Genomic DNA, 18,917 nt, shown 5'->3' with positions numbered 1-18,917 from the left:
TGTCTCAATGTGAATGTTTTTATTTGTCAGTCACTGTTTGTTTTTACATAAGTGCCATGTCATGCAGTTTGCTGGAACAGTGGTTCAGGAGTGAAAACGCTTGGTCATTTCATTTGAACTGACACTTGTCTGACAGTGAGCCTGTCATCGCAATACATATATTTTTTTCCCACTGGATTAGGAACTACAATATTTTCCTGTGACTGTAATTGTCCTGATTCATGGCAGATATTTAGACCGCGTCGCAATGTGCATTTGAAATGTTTGCTTCTCATCACTTTTATGAAACACGCGGGGGATATTTTCCACTATGTTATAACTTAAACAGCCAACATTGGATAGGCAGCATAAACCGTGAGTGAAGAGAAAAATATTGTGCAAACATTGTTTCATTCATTGATGGTCTTACAAGTGTGTATGTCTTTGTTACTTTACATTACAACTTGCTGCTATGACATTAAATAAACCTCCAAACTTGCTGACGCTAACTTGACGTGGATTTGATGTAGAGACACATGCAGGTCACACCTCATGAAATGGAAACTTTGCTTCTCATGTTTATTTCAAGTACAACCCCAACATAAGAGTTGGAATCCTGTCCATCCTTCCATTTTCCATACCCACTTCATCCTATTCAGGGTCACGGGGAGGCTGGATCCTAACGAGAGGCAGGGTCCACCACTCCATCGCAGGGCCACCACACAGACAAACAACCATGCATGCTCACACTCCCATAGTCAAATTAGAGTAATCAATTAACCTAACATGCATGTTTTTGCTGTGGGAGGAAGCCAGAGTGTCTGGAGGGAAACCCTCACATGCATGGGAAGAACATCAAACCACCACACCACTGTGCAGCATCGGGACACCATGGACAATATGAATAAACACAGAATGCAATTATTTACAAATCTAACAAACCAATATCTTATTCGTAGTATGTTGTTTAACATTGTCTTGCTGAAATATGCAAAGCCTTCCATGAAAAAGATGACATCTGAATGGGCTCTTTCAGCACTGATGTTGACCTTCCAAATGTGCAAGTTTCCAGTTCTATAGGCACTAATGAACCCCTGTACCATCAGAGATGCAGGCTTTTGAATCGAGAGCTTATAACAAGCCGTATGGTCCCTCTTCTCTTTAGACTGAAGGACTCAGCATCCACGATTTCTGAAGCCAATTTCAAATGTTGATTCTTCTGACCACAGAGCAGTTTTCCACCTCTTCCCACACCATTTAAGGGAGCTTTCGCCCAGAGAAGACAGCAGGATTTCTGGATTATGTTCACATCAGGCTTTTTCTTTGCATGATAGAGCTTTAACCTGTATATGTGGATTGCTCGATTTCTTGAAGTGGTCCTAAGCGCATGCAGTGATTTCCACGACGTGTCCATCGTGTCTGTTTTTAGTGCAGTGTTTGCCTGAGGCCCGAAGATCTGGGGCATGCAGTACTGATTTTCATCTATGTCCTTCGCACACAGAGACATCTCCATGTTCTCTGAATCTTTTGATATTTTCTGACGATGATTTTTGCAGATTGCTAATCCTCTGCCCATATTTAAGTCTTAGAGACTCTGCCTCTCTACGGTGCTCTTTTTATACCCAGTCATGTTACTGACCTGTTACCAATTAAACTAAGTAGCTGCAAGTTGTTTCTTTGAAGTATCACTTACTTTTACAGCCTTTTGCTGTCCTGTCCCAACATTTTTTAGATGTGTTGCTGCCATGATATTTTTCATGAAATAGATAAATGTCTCTCTTTTAACATTTTTTAACATGTACTATTGCGAATAGGATATTGGTTTGAGAGATTTTCCAGTTATTGCATTCTGTTTTTATGTACGTTTACACATCCTCCCAACTTTTTTGAACATGTGATTGTACCAGATAAGGGGTTCTGCATCTAGTTGCACATTCGTAACAGTGGCAGTCACTTCTATAGTTCTGTTAGACCTCAGCTGAAAAATACATTATAATCAAGACACAGCAGCAGCACTGATTTACACATGTTCCGATTAATAAACACTCAAATATCCCAATCCTGCAGAATAATGTTGTAGTATGTATAATACAAACATAACACCACAGCAGGTGTTAACACATCCAGTTTAAACACTAATCCAAAGTGTCTTTGAAAGTATCTTTTTGTTGAGCTATCAGTACGTGTGTATCGAGTGCCCCCTGGAGAAAGAACTGAAGCAGCCTTCAAGTACTGACACCTCGCTGCACAACTGAATCCCTGCTCTAACTCAGCTGGAAGGCTGGTATTCTGAAAATTGTGCTTGTGTCGCCTCTTCAGATCTGTGCTGTTTGCCTCTGTACAGACAGTAAATGTCCCCCACGACAACGTCTGATGCTGGATTTGTAGCTGTTCTTACAGCCACCAGTGGAAAAATATCCCATCCAGACTGCGTGCAGCCCTGTCTAAAATAAAATGTGAATGGACATGTCAATAATTCATGAATAAAAATAAAGGTTTATGCTGTTTTTGTTTTGCACTAAAGTACAGGCTCGTGCACTGTGTGAAACAACAAGTGATGCAGGGTCTATTCTGTCGAACAAAAACATGCAGTGCTGCACAACGTCTGCACCACTTTATGTATGTTTTAGGAATGTACATTTTAACTATGATTTGTTTTTCAAACTGAATAACATCTGCCAATATCTGTCTGTGGAAATATAAGATATGGGATTGTCTCATAAAATCTGCTGATCCCTTCATTTTTCCATTGTCTTTTTTTCCTCTCTGGCACTTTCCAGCGTTTGTTATCAATCCAAATGAGATAAATCTTAAAAAGCTCCAAGTTGGATTTTAGTTTGACATGCAGTATATTTCGGATGTGGATCAGACATTACTGATCAGTTTGTATGATGAATCTGGGTGTACTTAAAGAAAGTGATAACCACAAATTATTTAGAGAATAGTGGCCTCTACAAACAATTCTTATTATGAGATGACTGGACTAACTTTTTTTTTTTCCATGCAGACTTTGCATCTCTTCTTTCACCAGATACTGCAGATATTTGCCAAGTCAGAGTTAGACAACAATTACAGTTCAGGGATGGTTAAACAAAAAAGAAGGAAATAACGAATTGTTATTAAAGCTTATGGGGTAGTCTGGAGTGGTTTCATAGTTTTATTTGAAAGGGTAACATCTATTGTTCCGGTAAAATAATTGTAAATGACTCCTACTTGCGAAATACAGAATGACTTTGAAGATCGCTGCTGAGCCTGCAGGAGCACAATTCACAGGGATTGAATAGTCTATTTTGCTAAGCAACCATCCTTACTGAGTGAAATAACCCGGAAGAGTCTGAGCAGCAGCCATGATAATAGCTGTTCAAATTCTTCCAATGCTAATGAGAGGAGCTCCAGTGCTTCCTGTAAGACCTCCTTTAGCATAAGACATCCTTTGTGAAAAAAGGAAATAATTCCATTTTACAATGCTTTGCAGCAGCAACTTTCACAGCGATGCGTGATTATTTTCATTTATTAGTAGCATGATTTATGTAGATGAATTTGAGAACAAGAGAGTGAGCAACCTTTGACAATAATTTTTTACTTCTTAAATCATTTTTCCTTCCATTTGTAATTACAAGCCTTTATATTATCTCCAATACAAAATATATGACATAACATTTGTGTAACAATGTGACAAAATTGCATTAGACTATTTATCTGAAGTGATTTTTATAGAATATTTATTGGACATATTCAGTGCTACAAATCCACATCAGAACTTAATGTAACTGTGGTTAAATTATCATTGCAGTGTGGTTGTCCTTTCCAAAGTTCTTTGGAATCTTTCCTACCACCTAAACATCAGGACGTTTTCTAGCGAGGAGCTGAAGAAGGATAGTGGCTTTGGATAAGATTATAGCAGATCTTGTTCTGATCTTTTCAACCATTCAATCGGCTCCCAGATGTGATGTGTTTCTGCTCTGAGTGCTTCCTGTCTGAATGTCCTCATGTGTCCTTGCAAGTAAACAACTCCAGTGGCTTGACATGTAGGAACAAGGGATGCAGAGATCATGCAGCTCTGTGTGCTCACTCATTTTTCAGTTGTCATATAATATACCCTCTTATAAATCTAGTCCTGATATATGCATCATATTCAGTATTTTTTTGCTGAAGGTCCATTTTTATTTAATTAAAACCTGCACATCTCCGCCTGTCAGCACCCAGTGCGAGTCACCTTCATTTGATAGGTTGTTTAGATTCACACGTGATATTGAACCTATTTTGTGCTAATGCTTTCTCCCTGATGTCAACAATTAGAAAGCTCAACTAAATATAGAAAAGCACTCTCACATGTCATTGTTTGTATCACAAGGTGTTTCTTCTTTTTTCGCTGAGTGGATGCAGTCACACCGTGTACCTCAGATCGCTATCAGAGCTGACACATGACTAAGAGTGTATGGGCTTATTCGATCCCTGAGGAAAATTAGAAAAACAACCTGTTTTTAGAATCAGTATCAGCTGTAGCATACATGACGGCTTGTTCTGTGCTGAGGCGTTTCAGCCATTTAACCTGAAGATGTCCTAAAAATTCTGTGATGGAAGCATTTTGTATGTCAGTTAACATCAGTGCATGGAACAGAAAAACCTGAATGAGATGGCTGTCGTAGGGACTCTTTGCCTGTAAAACAGCATCGTTCTCCCAGGCAGCTCTTGATCCCAGGCGCTTTGTGATATGGAATCAGAGCACTTTTAGCTCTCTTTCACCAAGTTTAGCAAGCTGGGCTGATAATAGAATCAACTCTCATATAGAAACTTCCTAGAACAGGTTTGCTTTTCCACAATCCGGAGAGCCAATACAGATTCACTTTATTGTGATACTGTGAATATTTTTTAACCCTGGACCATTTTTTTAATCTCACCTTCCTGCAGCTATTTATGTCCTGTAAAAGGAAGGTTTTTTTTCTTTCCACCATCACCTTGTACATGCCCAAGATTGAATCAAAGATAAGTTTCCATGCACACCTTGGCTTGGCAACTTTTTATAAATTGGCTTTGCATGTGGAATTTAATTAATTTGATGTGTTTGGATCAAAATTCTATTACCATGAATTGTATTGTAATTGGCTTGAATTGAACTGCATCTTTTAAGTGCCTTGAGATGACATTTGCCGTGATTTTGCGCTGATTCTTCACGAATGAGCAGCTTCAAAGCAATATTAAGAGTTTACCCACCTCTCCAGGTCAAGGGCTTGTATGCCCGTTACATAAGAAGGATGAGGAAACGTGATGCCCCCAGAGAAAATACTCAGAAGACACATTTTTCAAAGAAGTTAAGATACATTTATACATGACGTTACATGAAATACATGTTTCCAACAGTTTACGTTTTGAGATTAACTTTGACCTGTTAATCGACCTCTGTTTTTGTTCCGTTTTTTAATAACATACAATAATAAGTATTATTTGAAACATATCCTTCAAATGTCTTTATCCTTGAAATTTTTTACAGAAATAAAGGATGACTAGTATATTACCAAGGACCTAAATTCATCCATAGGCGTGCCGCTAATGTTGTTCAGGCTGTGGGACATTTGGTGCTAGATTGGAGCGGCCGTGTGAGCCGAAATGGGATTGGCTACTGGAACAAAGTGGGAGGGATGCTCTTCTATGATTGGCTGTTGGCGAACCCATTCCGCAGGTACGGAAGCCTTTGCCTTTGAGCGACGAATTAGCTAATAATCGCTTCCTGAAAATGGCCAGCTGGGGAAAGTTCGCCGCCTTCTCGAGGAATGTTTTGAGGAGCTCTCGCACTCTGAGAAGTTTTTCTGTCCGTCGTGCGGTCGGCCCTGGTATTTTGGGGTCTGTCATCGGGACTGGGGCTATCTTTTATTACCAGTATCATGCTAACAACAAGACTTTGCCCTTCGCTGTTCATGCAGAGGAAGAAAAAGTGAGTGCACACCGCGTAAAGTTTCTGTCGTCATACCAAAAGTACTTCACAACTGTACTTTTACATGTTTTCACTATTCATCTAAAGTAACGTGCTGCTACTTATAAGTAGACATGAATATTGATGTTTACAAAGAGGGTGTAAACGCTTGTCAGTTTGTTTCAAACGACGCCCCTTAGTGGTCACTCACTGAAAATGTTAACATTAGCCCTCTCTTTATCTTCACTGTTTGCTTTTCTATATGTTTGTGTGCATGCTATTAAATATTATTCAAAGTTAATCAAATCTTCCCCAAAATAAGTTATTCCCCATCTGATTAAGGGAAAGCAGTCCAAAAAAAAAAAATCTGTTTGCGTTTAATCAGGCCATTGAGAGCTGGCATGAGTATGTTGTTATTAAATTTGTTAATGTCCTTTGTGTTGTAGCAGGAAGTTACAGCTCCCGTGCTGTCAGCCAGAAAGATCCGTTTCATCCAGTTTGCCTCAGTGGTGTATGAACAAGAGCCCTACATGACCCCAAGAGACTTCCTGTACTCTGTGATGCTGGAGAACGTGGATCGTAAGCAACATTAGTTACTTGTAGTCTCCTTGTGCTCACTGTAGTCTTATCAATGGAAATAATTGTATGTCATTAGTGATAATGTACAATAATAAGTGGATATTTGGTGAGGACAAAAAAGTAAAATATTATAGAGGTATGGATAAAGTACAAAATTAGAAATTGTTTACAGTCATGTGAACAATCTTTGTACTTTCTGGGTCTTAAAATGAGGTAAAAACTTGTTGACCAATCATTGATTTAAAAAAAAAAAAAAAAATGTTGTTTCTCTAACTCAAAGGCCTGGTAAAGACATAATGCATGCTTTTCTGTGTGCCTCACCCCTCAGTTAAAGTTTTAATTTAATGCACAGGGATTCAATCCCTGCATACCTTTAGGCAGGTTAAACCAACTTTTAGAAGATTTTGTGTTTTATGTTGTTATTTAGTTCTGAAGTCGCACATTTCTGCTGTGTTGGTGACACATCCCCTCTATTTATTCACATGTAGGAAAGCTGCAGAAGAGAATTCTAACAACAGAGGTGTGTTTCCATCCTCACATTGTGTAAACTACTCAGTTAGAGCACAGAGATGGGGACTAACTGTTTATTTCTGAAAACATTTCCAGGAAGTGAACAATATGTTGATCGTTGCCCAAAAAGCTCGACCTGGTAGCGATCTGTTCAGAAACTTAGGCGACAGTGGTAAGTTCAGTCATCCACATTGTTTTGTTGGCAGAAGATTGCTTTTCATGAACAGTCAGTATGTCTGTTGCTTGATTGAGTTTTAAAGTAGAGTTGCGTGAGTTTCTTTGTGTGTTGCAGGTTTGATATCCTACACGGAATATCTGTTCTTGCTGACTATCCTGACCAGTAAGTTTCTTCTTCAGTTCCATTAACTGCATTGTGAGGTATTTGGTGGACAAAAAATGAATTATTGTGTCACTCCAACCAAAACCGGACTTTTAAAATGCATGTAAACATGTTAGTCTGACTGTAATTGTACAAAGTTGAGCTTCTCAAAACTGGGTTAACGCACCCAGATAACACCTTTGGAAATCGAATTGCTCCCCCATGTGAACACTCAGTTAGACTCAAATGGGACTTAGTTCTCTGCACCATGCTTCCATCTTTTTTCTGAAAATGTAATTGAAAATCAGCCCATTAAGACTACATGTCACCTCAAAGTGGCTTAAATCACCATTTGAGGAAACTTAAAGACTGTCTGTGCAGTGAATTCAGCTGTACATGTATAGTGATCTCCCACAGGGAACGCTGGAAGCAACAGAATGTCATTCAGTAACCTTGATTCTCCTCTCGTGCACGTATACTGAATGAATGGCCCAGTCGAGCTGCTCAACTGTGCTTTATATCCATGCTGATGGATATTATGAGTGGATTTGCCTGTGATATCGTGGCTTAAAATGGAGCTTGACAGTCTATCAGCACAAAGCAAGAGTCAGCTGAGATTCTCTGAATGACATAATTGTATTGCTGTTGCAGAGCCGCGAACGGGATTTCATATCGCCTTCAAAATGCTTGACGTTGACGGCAACGAGCACGTCGACAAAAAGGAGTTTCTTAAGGTAAGGCCTGTGACGTTTCTGACAGAAATCTATTGAATAAACAACCTCTAAAATCACAGTAAGATACATTATTCAGGTTTGTTTGTCCAAATGTTTGTGTGCACTCACTTTTAATGCTGTCGCAAGCGCCGCTGATGTCTCTTCAGCAGTAAGTATGAACCGAGGCTCCATGCGAAGGTGAGGGAGAGCCGCACCGCAGCCGCTCGACTCTGTTTTTCGTCTTCTGTGTGCTTGCCCGAGTCAGCCCTCCGCTTTAGTCGGTTTGTTTAAAGTCGACTTACAATTTTGTGTCTATTCCAACCGGACTTCTCCTCATTGAAGCCTGGAGAAGTCGCTCGTGCACTCGGCTGAGCTCAGGCCTCAGCTAGTTATCTTTCCAGTAGACTGCATGTCGGCACGTTTTGCACCTTGTGTCATCTTTTCATGTTGCAACTTGGTGCACAAGCCTAAAGCGGGTAGCAAGTAGGGAAGTAAAAGTGCATGGATTCTCCTCTGCTCCTGTCTGCGATGATAACATCAAGGTCCTGTCAGATCAGTGAACTGCACTTCTACTTCTGTTTTGACTCTTCATGTGATAGGCCGGGAGGGAAAGGGTTAAATGCAACCACAAAAATCCAACTTTTGTTGATTCAACAAGTGACAAGTAGTAGGTTGAACTTCTTTTTATGCCAACAAGGCGGGAGCAGAGTTGCAGGACATGCGATTTTTGCTGTTTGGCTCTTTGTTTGCAAGATTATAGAAAACCATCAGAGCCAAGTTTCATTAAACTTGATGGAAGGGTGGAGCATTTTGGTAGGGATGAAGGTAGTTTTTTGTTCAAATGAACTATATGAATACTCCTGTTTCTGTTTTTCCAGTTCATGTTTTATCAATTCCCCCTTTTTTTTTTTTCTGCCTAAGCTCAAGAAAATCATCGGCACGAGTAAAAAGAAACGCGCCAAGGAGCCTACAGAGGTGGGTCTCACGTTCCATTAAAAGTCTTTATTACAATGAAAGTTCTGCCCCTTCTCTTTGAATTTTAACAGTATCTGTTCCTGCGCTGCATTTTGACTGGATGATTACAGATGCCAGCGGAGGAGGGCGAGGGCGTGAACACATCACTACAAGCTTACTTCTTTGGGAAGAAAGGGGACAACAAATTGCAGTATAAGGAGTTCCACAGGTAAAGATGCTGCCTGCGTTCATCTGACACACTGTTGAAAGCAGTCTTCTGAACAGCAGCGGGACATTCAGAGCACCAACCAGAGATGCAAATCTCTTTTTTCTTCATATTTCTTTCTCCAAGCAGCCAGACTTTGTTTGCAATCTTTTAAAGCAATAGTGCTGCCAGATTTCAATGTTTTTTGTATGTTTTGGGGGATATTGGCTACTTTTCCTCTCATTTTCAGGCCAGTCCATGTATCTGACCATTTTCTGGGACTGATTTTTGTTTGTTTGTTAAGCCCCTTCACACTGACCTATTAATTATTCAGTGCATAAAAAAGACAGTTTTAATTTCGAAGTTAAAGGGGAACTTAACTATTTTTAAACCAAGAAGAGTTTGGTGAAAGTCGGCGTCCTTTGGAAAATATTAACATTACTCGAGATCCACGTATATCCATATAACAGGAGAGAACAGGTTATTGACAATACAACCTTTAAATAAGACATTATCTGTCTTTATTTCACTAATACTTTAAGACGAATGAATGAATGAATGAACATGTACTATTTCTGTTAGCTCATAGCTGCAATGTTGTTGTTATTGGCAGCTATCGGGGGGCCTATAGAGGGCTTTCTACACACTTGTCTACTGGGATGACATCATCAAAGGACACAGCACAGCACAGCTCATTTACTCTGTGCTCATTTAGCCACCAATAACAACAACATTGCAGCTATGAGCTAACAGTGCAATAGTACGCGTTCATTCATTCATCTTAAAGTATTGGTAAAATAAAAACAGATAATGCCTTATTTAGAGGCTGCTCCATCTATGGCCCCGTTCACTCCGTTATATGGATCTTGAGGAATCTAAATATCTTCCTAAGGACGCTGACTTTCACCAAACTGCTCTCTGTGAGTAGATGAACATATTTCATGCCAGAAATAAGGTCTAGGTTTAAAAATACCGGAGTTCCCCTTTTAAAGGGCTTTAAAAGCATCTGTTGAGATTTTAGTCCTTACACTTCTCAGTTCAAACAACCCGCTCTTCTTATGATTGAAGCGTCAGGCAAGATGGGTTTTCTTTTGTGCTAAAGAAGTGTCAAAAGCCCCATTTTTGTGACTGTTCACAAAGCCTAAAGAGGAAACTCTGGCGTACAAAGAGAGATCAGAATCACTGTCGCAGCACCTGTCATCTCTGAGAGGATTTTTAGCCTCCTCGAAGACACATGACTGTGTTGAACTTGCTTCACTGTAAGCCCCTCACACCTGTTGGATATTGTTCTGGGTTACATCACATCCTCAGACCTATACAGACACCTGCTAGCATGTTTGCTTTGACTGCACAGTCACTGAACCAATTGAAGCAACAGCCTGCGTAACATCACCCTGGGTTTCCTCATCTTCCATTACAGAAGTGTAATTTGTGGTTTAGCGATGTACTGCTTTGAACCACCGCATTCACATTTAAAACCCCAGCTTGTTGATGCAGTGCAGTGTTCTGCTGGGAAACGTTTACCCCCGGCTTTCATGTGGAATTTACTTTTACACTTGCCACATGACTAAGTATGCTGCAGATCAAGTGAATACCACTTCTCCCACGGCAACAGCCACAAAAACTACTCCGAAGCCTTAGTTTTTTTGTAGTGTCACATGCCTCCACTTCTACAGTCTGTAAGGGGAAATAGAGCTTTTACTGCGAGTTCCTGTAATTGTCTTCTTGTTGTTCAGGTTTATGGAGGACCTGCAGGCTGAGGTTCAGGAGATGGAGTTCCTGCAGTTTTCCAAAGGTATGGACACCATGAGAAGGGAGGACTTTGCTGAGTGGCTGCTACACTACACCAACGAAGAAGACAACGATGTCTATTGGGAAAACATGAGGAAGAAAATCCCTGCCGGCCAGGTACAAGGACGCCTGTTTCTCCTGTCAGTATAGAGATTTAATGTGGCCTGGACATGATCTGCTATATTTTCCCTCCTAGAGCATCACATTTGATGAGTTCAAAGCTTTCTGCCTGTTCACCAACAACCTGGAGGATTTTGCCTTTTCAATGAAGATGGTCTCTGGGGCCAACCGTCCTGTAGGAATGGGTAACACCTCCCCGTCGGTCAGAACCGAGTAGTTTTCTCCTGACTATGTATACGCTAGATGACTGCGCTTGTTGTTTTTGTAATTGCAGCCCAGTTCAGGCGAGCTGTGAAGATCGCCACGGGCCATGACCTGTCAGAGAGCGTGCTGGACACTGTGTTCAAACTCTTTGACATGGACGGAGACAACTGCCTGAGCCATAAGGAGTTCATTGGAGTGATGACAGACAGGGTGCTGCGCGGCCTCAAGGTAAGACAAGATATGTGTGCATTTAATCGTAAGCTTTGCACAGTTCTATAATGAAATGGAGGCTGAAAAAATAAAAGAAAGACAGCAGATCTGCGAGGACGCACATAAGAGTTTTACCTTTTGTTCCTCTGCCTTTGTCCTGACTTCAGGTGCAGCCTCACAACAATATCCTTGGCTACTGGAAGTGTGTGAAGCGAGAGACGCTGAAGGGAGCTCAGGAAGCCCTGGGACACACCGGCTGCCCCATCTGAACCACTTACGTGTTCTTCAACACATCTGGCAGATATTTTACATTTTATATATATATATCATATACTTAAGCAAGTAGCGTGAATTATACAAGTATACACATGAAAAGAAACATAGGATATATACCACTGTCTTGTGTGCTTATATGTTTACATTTGATATTGGGATCTGTGGGTTTGGTTGTGGTGTTTACATCGTTTAGCAGTTTACATCGAATGGCTTTTCACCTTCGCACTGTACTCCTCTTCACATCCACTTTCAGATTCAAGATGTAGTCAGGCCTTTCCAGAAAGCAGATTCTTAAAAACTGCCATGAAGGTAGATTAAAAACCTCCAGTTGTGGAACAAGGACATGGATTTCTGAGCTCAGGTTCTGAGCCTGCTTTTTGCTCTAATTCTTTATGGGTTGACAGGTGACACCGAAGCTCCCTGATTAGTAGCATGTGGACGATTTAAAAAGAGAAAAAAATTCAAAAATTGGGGGCATTCCACCTGTTGTTCCACTTCCTAAACACAGTTTTGTTTCTTAGGAGTCAGATCACAGAATAAGCTCTAAACAGGTTTTTCTCTCTCTGTAATCAGATCATGTAAGTGCTTGTAACCACTGTCAGTAGCTCAGTGGAACGGTGGTTTAAGGGACACTCGCTAGTTGACACATTCACTGGGCTGGTGTGATGATTGCTGTGGGTTTTTTTTTTTTTTTTTTCATGCTCTTGTCAAAATGTTTATCAAATAAAGTTTTGCAAAAGCACATCAGAGACTCCCGTTGGTAACAAAAGAGTACGGCAACTACAACTATGTTTTCATTTATTGTAGAATTGACCTGTTAAGATCACATACGTATGTGGGGTTAACCATTAAAGATCGTGGTGCTAATTATCATACCATACATATAATTCAAAAAGTAAATAGACAAAAACAAGCTTACATCTGTGATAAGTGGACTAATTAGTGACTGATGCCAAGGTTGTCAGTGAATACAGCATACACAGCTACAATACAATAAAATTACACTGAGCATGAAGCCATCTTTGGTCTTCTTATCACTATAAACAAATACATAGAAATTTGTATTGTATCAAAAATAGAAATTACATAGCCATGTTGAAAGTAAATTCACATTTTTGACATAAAACATGAGGAGAATACCTAAGAGACGTACTGTGGGGTTACATTTTTTTTTCTTTTTTTCCTCCAACTCCTCAGCATTAAGGACCAAATGGTTTCTCTGTTTTCTGAACATTCGTTTTTTTCCACGAGAGTTGCATGATTTTTGCCTGGCTGTCAATCAGTGTCGCTGTCCTGCATCATATGGAACAAAATGCAACATTTATACCGAAAAAGAAAATGGAAATAAAAGACAAATTAAGATTGTCAAACAAACAAACGTGTGCTTTCAATCCCGGGTTGTTGTTTTTTTTTTAAAGTTTTTTTTTTTTCTTTCTTAAGAACGAGGCCTCTGCCACACCGGACAGAGAAAAGAGGGAGAGGTTTGGTCGGTACCGAGCCAAGTGCCGACGCACAGATGAGTCCCTCTGCGAGCGGGCGAGTCTTCAGTAACCAGTCTTTGTGTCGTGGTCCTCCCGGGGTTCAGAGATACTCTGCTCTTGGAGGCACACATGATAAAACTGCAGCCAAAGTGGATCTCTGTTTGAGATAATAGGGAAGTGCTTTCAAAGTGTTTGATCCACTGTGGAGAGAAGAAAAACACGAATGAACTTCTGAAACTGACAATGAACCGCTTTGCTTTACATCCGACCACAGATACTCTGAGCAAACGCCACCGATCGCTCAGCCCAACAGGACGACTTCAGATTGTTCCCCCAGCGCAAAACCAGAGTGAAAATTATCCAAACCAGGAGCCCTGCAACAAATGGTCTGAAGCACATATCTTCCCCCATCTGAATGCTGTATAATCCCTTTAACCCAAAGAACCTCCAGTGCTGGTTAAGAGCTGGCGCTAAAGCCATTTGACTGTTCCCCCCCCTCCGGCGTACTCTGAACTTCTGTCGAGGAGCACGGTTCATCTTCACAAAAGATCAGCGTTTGTCTGGTTTTCCCTGCAAAAGGATATCTGAACATTATTTGGAATTCATTTGTTTCTCAATATTTATTTCGACATCATGGAAGTAGTTTTTCCAAATAATTTTTTCTGGGCCAATTAAAAGCCAAGAAGAGCACTAATTCTAACCCCCGCTGGTCATAATAAATGGATCACAGAAAAATGTCACCTGATGCCATATTTCAGTCTATTTTTCTATCCACGACTTTGTTGATGCTTTTTTCTGCTTGTATTTCTACCATTTACGTTTCCATTTTCATTAACCTCTTCTTTTACAGATGTTTACACTCTTCTATTATAGTATAAAATATTTGATGTTTTGCTTTTAAGCTCGTTTGTGTAACTGTGAAGGAAAAAAAGTCAGTGAGATACACAAACACACACACACTTCCTCCTCATCTTACCATTCACCATAGCAGGATGGAGACGTCAAGGATCACTCTCCTTCTTTACTGTCACATCTCCATCTCCAGCCAGGATGGTTGAGATCTCTCCCTGCATGAAGGCCCAAGGCACGGTGGATCCTGCCAGGGGGCAGCGCTCTCCGCTGGGGCAGTACACCTCCCCTCCTTGACCCTGGCTGCGAATAAATCCTCGTGTACAGGGGAAACAGAACTTGTGGTGTGGGACAGAGGGACACTGGACAAAGTGCGTGTCCTCCAGACGCTCTCTACAGAGGGTGCAGCAAAGCAGGGTGCCCTGTGTGCCGCTCGTAGACTCCCCCGCGTTGGTGTTGCTGCTCTGCCCCACAGCACTCAAACCCTGCCCCATGGCAGCCTGGGAGACTGAGGTGGAGGCAGTAGATGGGCTGCTGCTGGTGGAGCGCCCAGCTACAGACGAGTGGGCTTGGGACATGCTGGGGCTGTCTCTGGCCATCTGACTGGAGCTCAGGCTGTCTGCGACTCCCATGAGTGCTGAGATGGGTGAGGGCTGGCTGTGTAGACGTGGTGGACCCTCTTGGGGAGCTGCCATGCCGGGAAGGGGTTCGATGCTTGTATAAGGACCTCGAGGCCAGGGTTCTCTCGTTAGGTGATCAGGCCTCCCCTCGCTCTCTCCATTCTCTGAGCCTGGAGAAGCCTTGCGACGCCTGGTGGTGCCCTTTGCTGGACCAGGGCGTCCTGCAGCTGCCAAAGGCAGCACTGCATCTGGCTGTGGCAGAACCTCTGGGATTGGGGGCTCCTTAAACATCCGCACACCATCATTCAGCAGCTCAGATAGCCCACGCCAGTCTCCTGTGCCTTGCCTCTTCTCATATTCCACATAGCGCAGCCCAGAGTTCACTGCTTTACCCGCATCTTTGGCCGAATCACGGAACATCTGCCTGACCAAGTCTGGGATTCCTGAGAAGATTATTCCAGAGCCGGCAGGATACTCCACAAACACCTTCAGCTCAAACTCTGGGGTTGTGTTGGCATCGAAGGCCAGCACACGGCCCATCAGATTATGGTCTTTCCTGAAGCGCACATTGAAGGGGATGCAGCTGCTGAGAGCTATGAGCACATCCCGGACTGCTTTGGGACGGTTTGGCCAACCCTCCACCCTGCTGCGAGACACCTCACTAAGTTCAGCCATCATTTCATTGTTCCTCCACAAAGCTGGATCTATACCCACAAGAGCAGAGGTGCTAGCTCCCACACCAAGAGACACAGCCTGTCTTCTGCCCACATCACCCATTATGGTGCCAGCTGAGACTGCAATAGGTGTGGCCCCAGCTCTGGAGCCTGATAAAGGGGTTAAAAGACCGTGAGGGGCTGCTACTAGCCCCTGAGCTATCAAGGCATGGGATATGGTGCCATGGAGGCTGGGGACTGCACCAGCTACAACCCGACGGGTGTTCGGGCTCTGACGGCTACCCTCTGACAAGGCCACATCTTCAGGTCTGTGCAGCCCGTTAGGGAGGCGAGAAGACACCCCATACTCACCCCTCCCCCTGTCGACACGCTCACCATGCTGCCGCCCCGCTTCAACGGGCCCAACAGAGCTCGGTTTGACCTGCTGTGGACCCGGAGACCTGCCGTCTAAAACTCCGTGCGTGCTCTTTAGCTGCCTGGCAGTTTCAATGAGGAGCTCTATGCGGTCTGCACCGTCGTAGTTGACACATCCCCGGCACACCGCTTCGCTGAACTCCCACAGCATGGCCCACGGCATCTTGGGCAGATCGCAGAGGTAGCACCATTGCCGTCTAGAGGAAGACTGCGAGGCGGAGGACATGTTGTTTACAGGCCCTCGACCAAACTTTCTTCAGAGGCCTACACGTTACGCTCTGCGTTTTTCAACAATTATTCAGTCCTCAGATACCACGAACCACATTCCGCGGATGTCCTGAGAGAAACTAAATAAAAATTATGCTTTTAACGTAAATGTTGACGGCAGTATGTAAAACTTAGCAACGTCTTCGTTCTCGATTTGTTCGCGTCGGTCTGTGTGGAAGGAAGTAAAATGTTATAAGACACCGGAAACACCTACGCGACAGAGGCCAGGTGCATTGTGGGAATTGCAGTGTCGGTAGTACGACGCTCTCGTAGTGAGTTATAAATTGTAGAAAGCTGAACGTGGGCACGGAGTAGACCTATCAAAGCTGCCGTAATCTACAAACTTCCAAATTACTACAGTATAGACAATGGCCTTGTTAGCACAACTCTTTTTAGTGTGTCCGTTTGTAAACGGGAGGTGTAATGCAAATACATGAACATGACTAAGAGCACAGTTGGGCAACAGGTTCTGTGGTCGCAACTGAAACCTTCTGGTTACAGTTGCAGTGTGCGGTACAGTACTGTGTGAAAGTCTCTTACGTTTTAAATGAACACTTGGACAGCTAAATGTGGATGAGAACTAGTCAACCTGAAATTCTATCAAGTGTCAATGAAATTGTCAAATTAGGCTGTTTTAAAATAGCAATTAGATTAACGTTAAACTACATCTACGTAGACTTGGTTTAGCAATTAATCTGGTAACTGTTAACCTTGGTTACTTAACCAAAGTCCTTCCCAAATTTCACAGGCTGCTGCAGATATATCAGTAGCGCTGTGTTGTGAACAATGAAGCTATAATCTGCACATAGTTTACAGCACTGTTTACTTTGGTTAGTTTGCTAGCTGTCGATACGCACTAAATTTCCCTTTCGCATTACACGGACTGACCTGTCCTTCAGGTGCCTGATGAAGTTCGGCATCATTTACCCTGATATCACACACTTTTCAAGTGGCCGTTCGCTTGCTTGCTGTCTGCGTAAATGCTTTATAACCAAATGTGACAGCATATGGCACAGTTCCAGATGAGCTTGACGTTGCCATGGTTACAGTAGTTTGATATCAGTGGCTGCACGCATGCGTGAAGCTCCGTTGCGCTCAGCCTGCCACCAGCCTTCATACATAGGAATCAATTAAATAAATATGAGAAACAATAATTTCATGAAATGAAGATTGTGTACGAGTCCCAAACCTCGAGTCCAAGTCAAGGCTCATGTCTTTTGAGGGCAAGTCTGAAGTCAAGTCTTGAGTCTTTGTTTGTGCAGCTTAAGTGCGACTCGAATCTCCATCTCTGGACAGCCGCTGTTACGCCTTAACCTGCGTCAACGTTCACTGGCGACCAGAAGAGGACGCTAAACTGTGTGTGTCACATCGACATCCCAACGCTGCCATGTTTGATTGTAATGTGGAGTGTGGTCAGAGTGAGCAGCCACGTCCAAGAAATATGCAAGAGACAAAACCTTCAAGAAAGACCAAACTTCTGTCGGGAAGAACAGCTCTGGCTGTTAGATATCAGCTTGGGAAGGCAGAGGGACTGAGTTTAAGCCTTTACCATGTTCCACTCAATTTTTCTCAGTCTTCAAATTTTGAAACCAACAAGTCAGAGACATTATCTGGCTACAGAGCATGAGACAGAACAGTCCCAACCCAACACCAAGCAGCTGAACACACCAAAGAAAGTTGATGAGCAAAGCTGCTTCACAGGAAACATGTTGGAACACCAAAATATTTTATATTATTTCATTTCACAAATCTGGTCACCTTACTCTTTCCAGTCCTCAATTTCTTTAAATTTTGCTTCAAGGGAGCCACACTTTGATCTATGAATCGTTCAAGCATTAAAAAAAAAGAAAAGAAAAAGGCACCTAACTCAAGGGTCTGGACCACTTAAGAGATTAACAGACAACTAATGAACCTACTTTAAGTAGTTTTCTTCAGCTACTTTGATACCAACACTTTGAATTTGTTTGCATCTATGAAAATGACCAAAGCTAGTTTAAAAGACATTATGTTTGTATGTATGTACCAAGTTTGTTGGTACCAACAAGGTGATTCCCAAAGTTCTACTGACTGAAAACGTGTACAAGAACTTGGAAATTACAATTAAACTTAGGATTCGGCTATGTTAAAGAATAACAATGGCCATACCAAATACTGACTTTCAAGCTGGTCAGATATGTACAAATGCTGTTTTTTTTTTATTACTGACACAAGACCTGATAGATGAATCTGGACCTTCAGCTGATCCATCTACTGTTGGCCCAAGCCTCATCAGAAATGGTCTCCATGGAAGGATGGCTGTCAAGAAGCCATTCTTAAGGAAGGGAAACAGGGAGAAAAGCCTGAGGTATGCCAAATGACACAAGAAGTGGACTGAAAATCAGTGGCAACAGGTCTTATGGAGGGATGAATCCCCATTTGTATTTCAATAAATCATTGTAAATATTCCCTGGCAATATATAAAGAAGTGTGTGTTGGCTCAAGGCTGATGCAAAGTATTGTATAGCAACAGCAAAACAAAATTTTACCCCATTTTCAGCAGGAAAGCCAACCTGAGCTCTCAGGTGGTGTGTGACCCTCACCAGCTGATTCTGCGATGCAAATAAACCTGATTTCACCTGGCGATGAAAGATCACGAGAAGCAACTCACGTGCGACATAATTTAGCTGTTTTTCAATTTTTTTTTATTATTAAGTACAATATTAAGACACTAATAGCAACTGAATAACAAAAAAAACAAAAGCAAATGCATAATTCCCTCCCCAAGTACCTGTCTAATGTATTTAGATAACATCCAACTTCATATTACAACCAAATATACTTAAATAGGATAGTCAAAATGTC

General features: G+C 42.1%; 2 protein-coding genes across 2 annotated transcripts; one reads left to right on the top strand and one right to left on the bottom strand.

Moving 5' to 3' along the window:
• Positions 1-5,668: 5,668 nt before the first annotated feature.
• On the top strand, positions 5,669-13,149 carry micu2 (mitochondrial calcium uptake 2). Its single transcript, XM_072375754.1, has 12 exons — positions 5,669-5,911; positions 6,340-6,469; positions 6,958-6,989; positions 7,076-7,151; positions 7,272-7,319; positions 7,950-8,032; positions 8,933-8,986; positions 9,097-9,194; positions 10,907-11,078; positions 11,158-11,266; positions 11,356-11,513; positions 11,663-13,149. Exons 1-12 carry the CDS (start codon positions 5,714-5,716, stop codon positions 11,762-11,764), a joined length of 1,260 nt encoding a protein of 419 aa, XP_072231855.1. The 5' UTR covers positions 5,669-5,713; the 3' UTR covers positions 11,765-13,149.
• On the bottom strand, positions 12,553-16,335 carry LOC140280415 (interferon regulatory factor 2-binding protein 1-like). Its single transcript, XM_072375753.1, has 2 exons — positions 14,229-16,335; positions 12,553-13,452 (listed from the first exon to the last, which is right to left on the bottom strand). The coding sequence occupies exon 1, from the start codon at positions 16,033-16,035 to the stop codon at positions 14,254-14,256; it is 1,782 nt and encodes a 593-aa protein (XP_072231854.1). The 5' UTR covers positions 16,036-16,335; the 3' UTR covers positions 12,553-13,452; positions 14,229-14,253.
• Between the last annotated feature and the right edge of the window lie 2,582 nt (positions 16,336-18,917).

Source organism: Leuresthes tenuis, unplaced genomic scaffold (assembly GCF_036924035.1).
Source record: "Leuresthes tenuis unplaced genomic scaffold, fLeuTen1.0.hap1 SCAF_21, whole genome shotgun sequence".
Taxonomy (NCBI): domain Eukaryota; kingdom Metazoa; phylum Chordata; class Actinopteri; order Atheriniformes; family Atherinopsidae; genus Leuresthes; species Leuresthes tenuis.
This window is presented reverse-complemented; position numbering and strand designations above follow the sequence as displayed.

Coding starts and splice junctions, on each gene's coding strand:
- micu2 (XM_072375754.1), top strand. CDS start 5,714: ATGGCCAGCTGGGGAAAGTTCGCCGCCTTCTCGAGGAATGTTTTGAGG. Junction 6,990..7,075: donor AGAGAATTCTAACAACAGAG/GTGTGTTTCCAT, acceptor AAACATTTCCAG/GAAGTGAACAATATGTTGAT. Junction 8,033..8,932: donor ACAAAAAGGAGTTTCTTAAG/GTAAGGCCTGTG, acceptor TTTCTGCCTAAG/CTCAAGAAAATCATCGGCAC.
- LOC140280415 (XM_072375753.1), bottom strand. CDS start 16,035: ATGTCCTCCGCCTCGCAGTCTTCCTCTAGACGGCAATGGTGCTACCTC.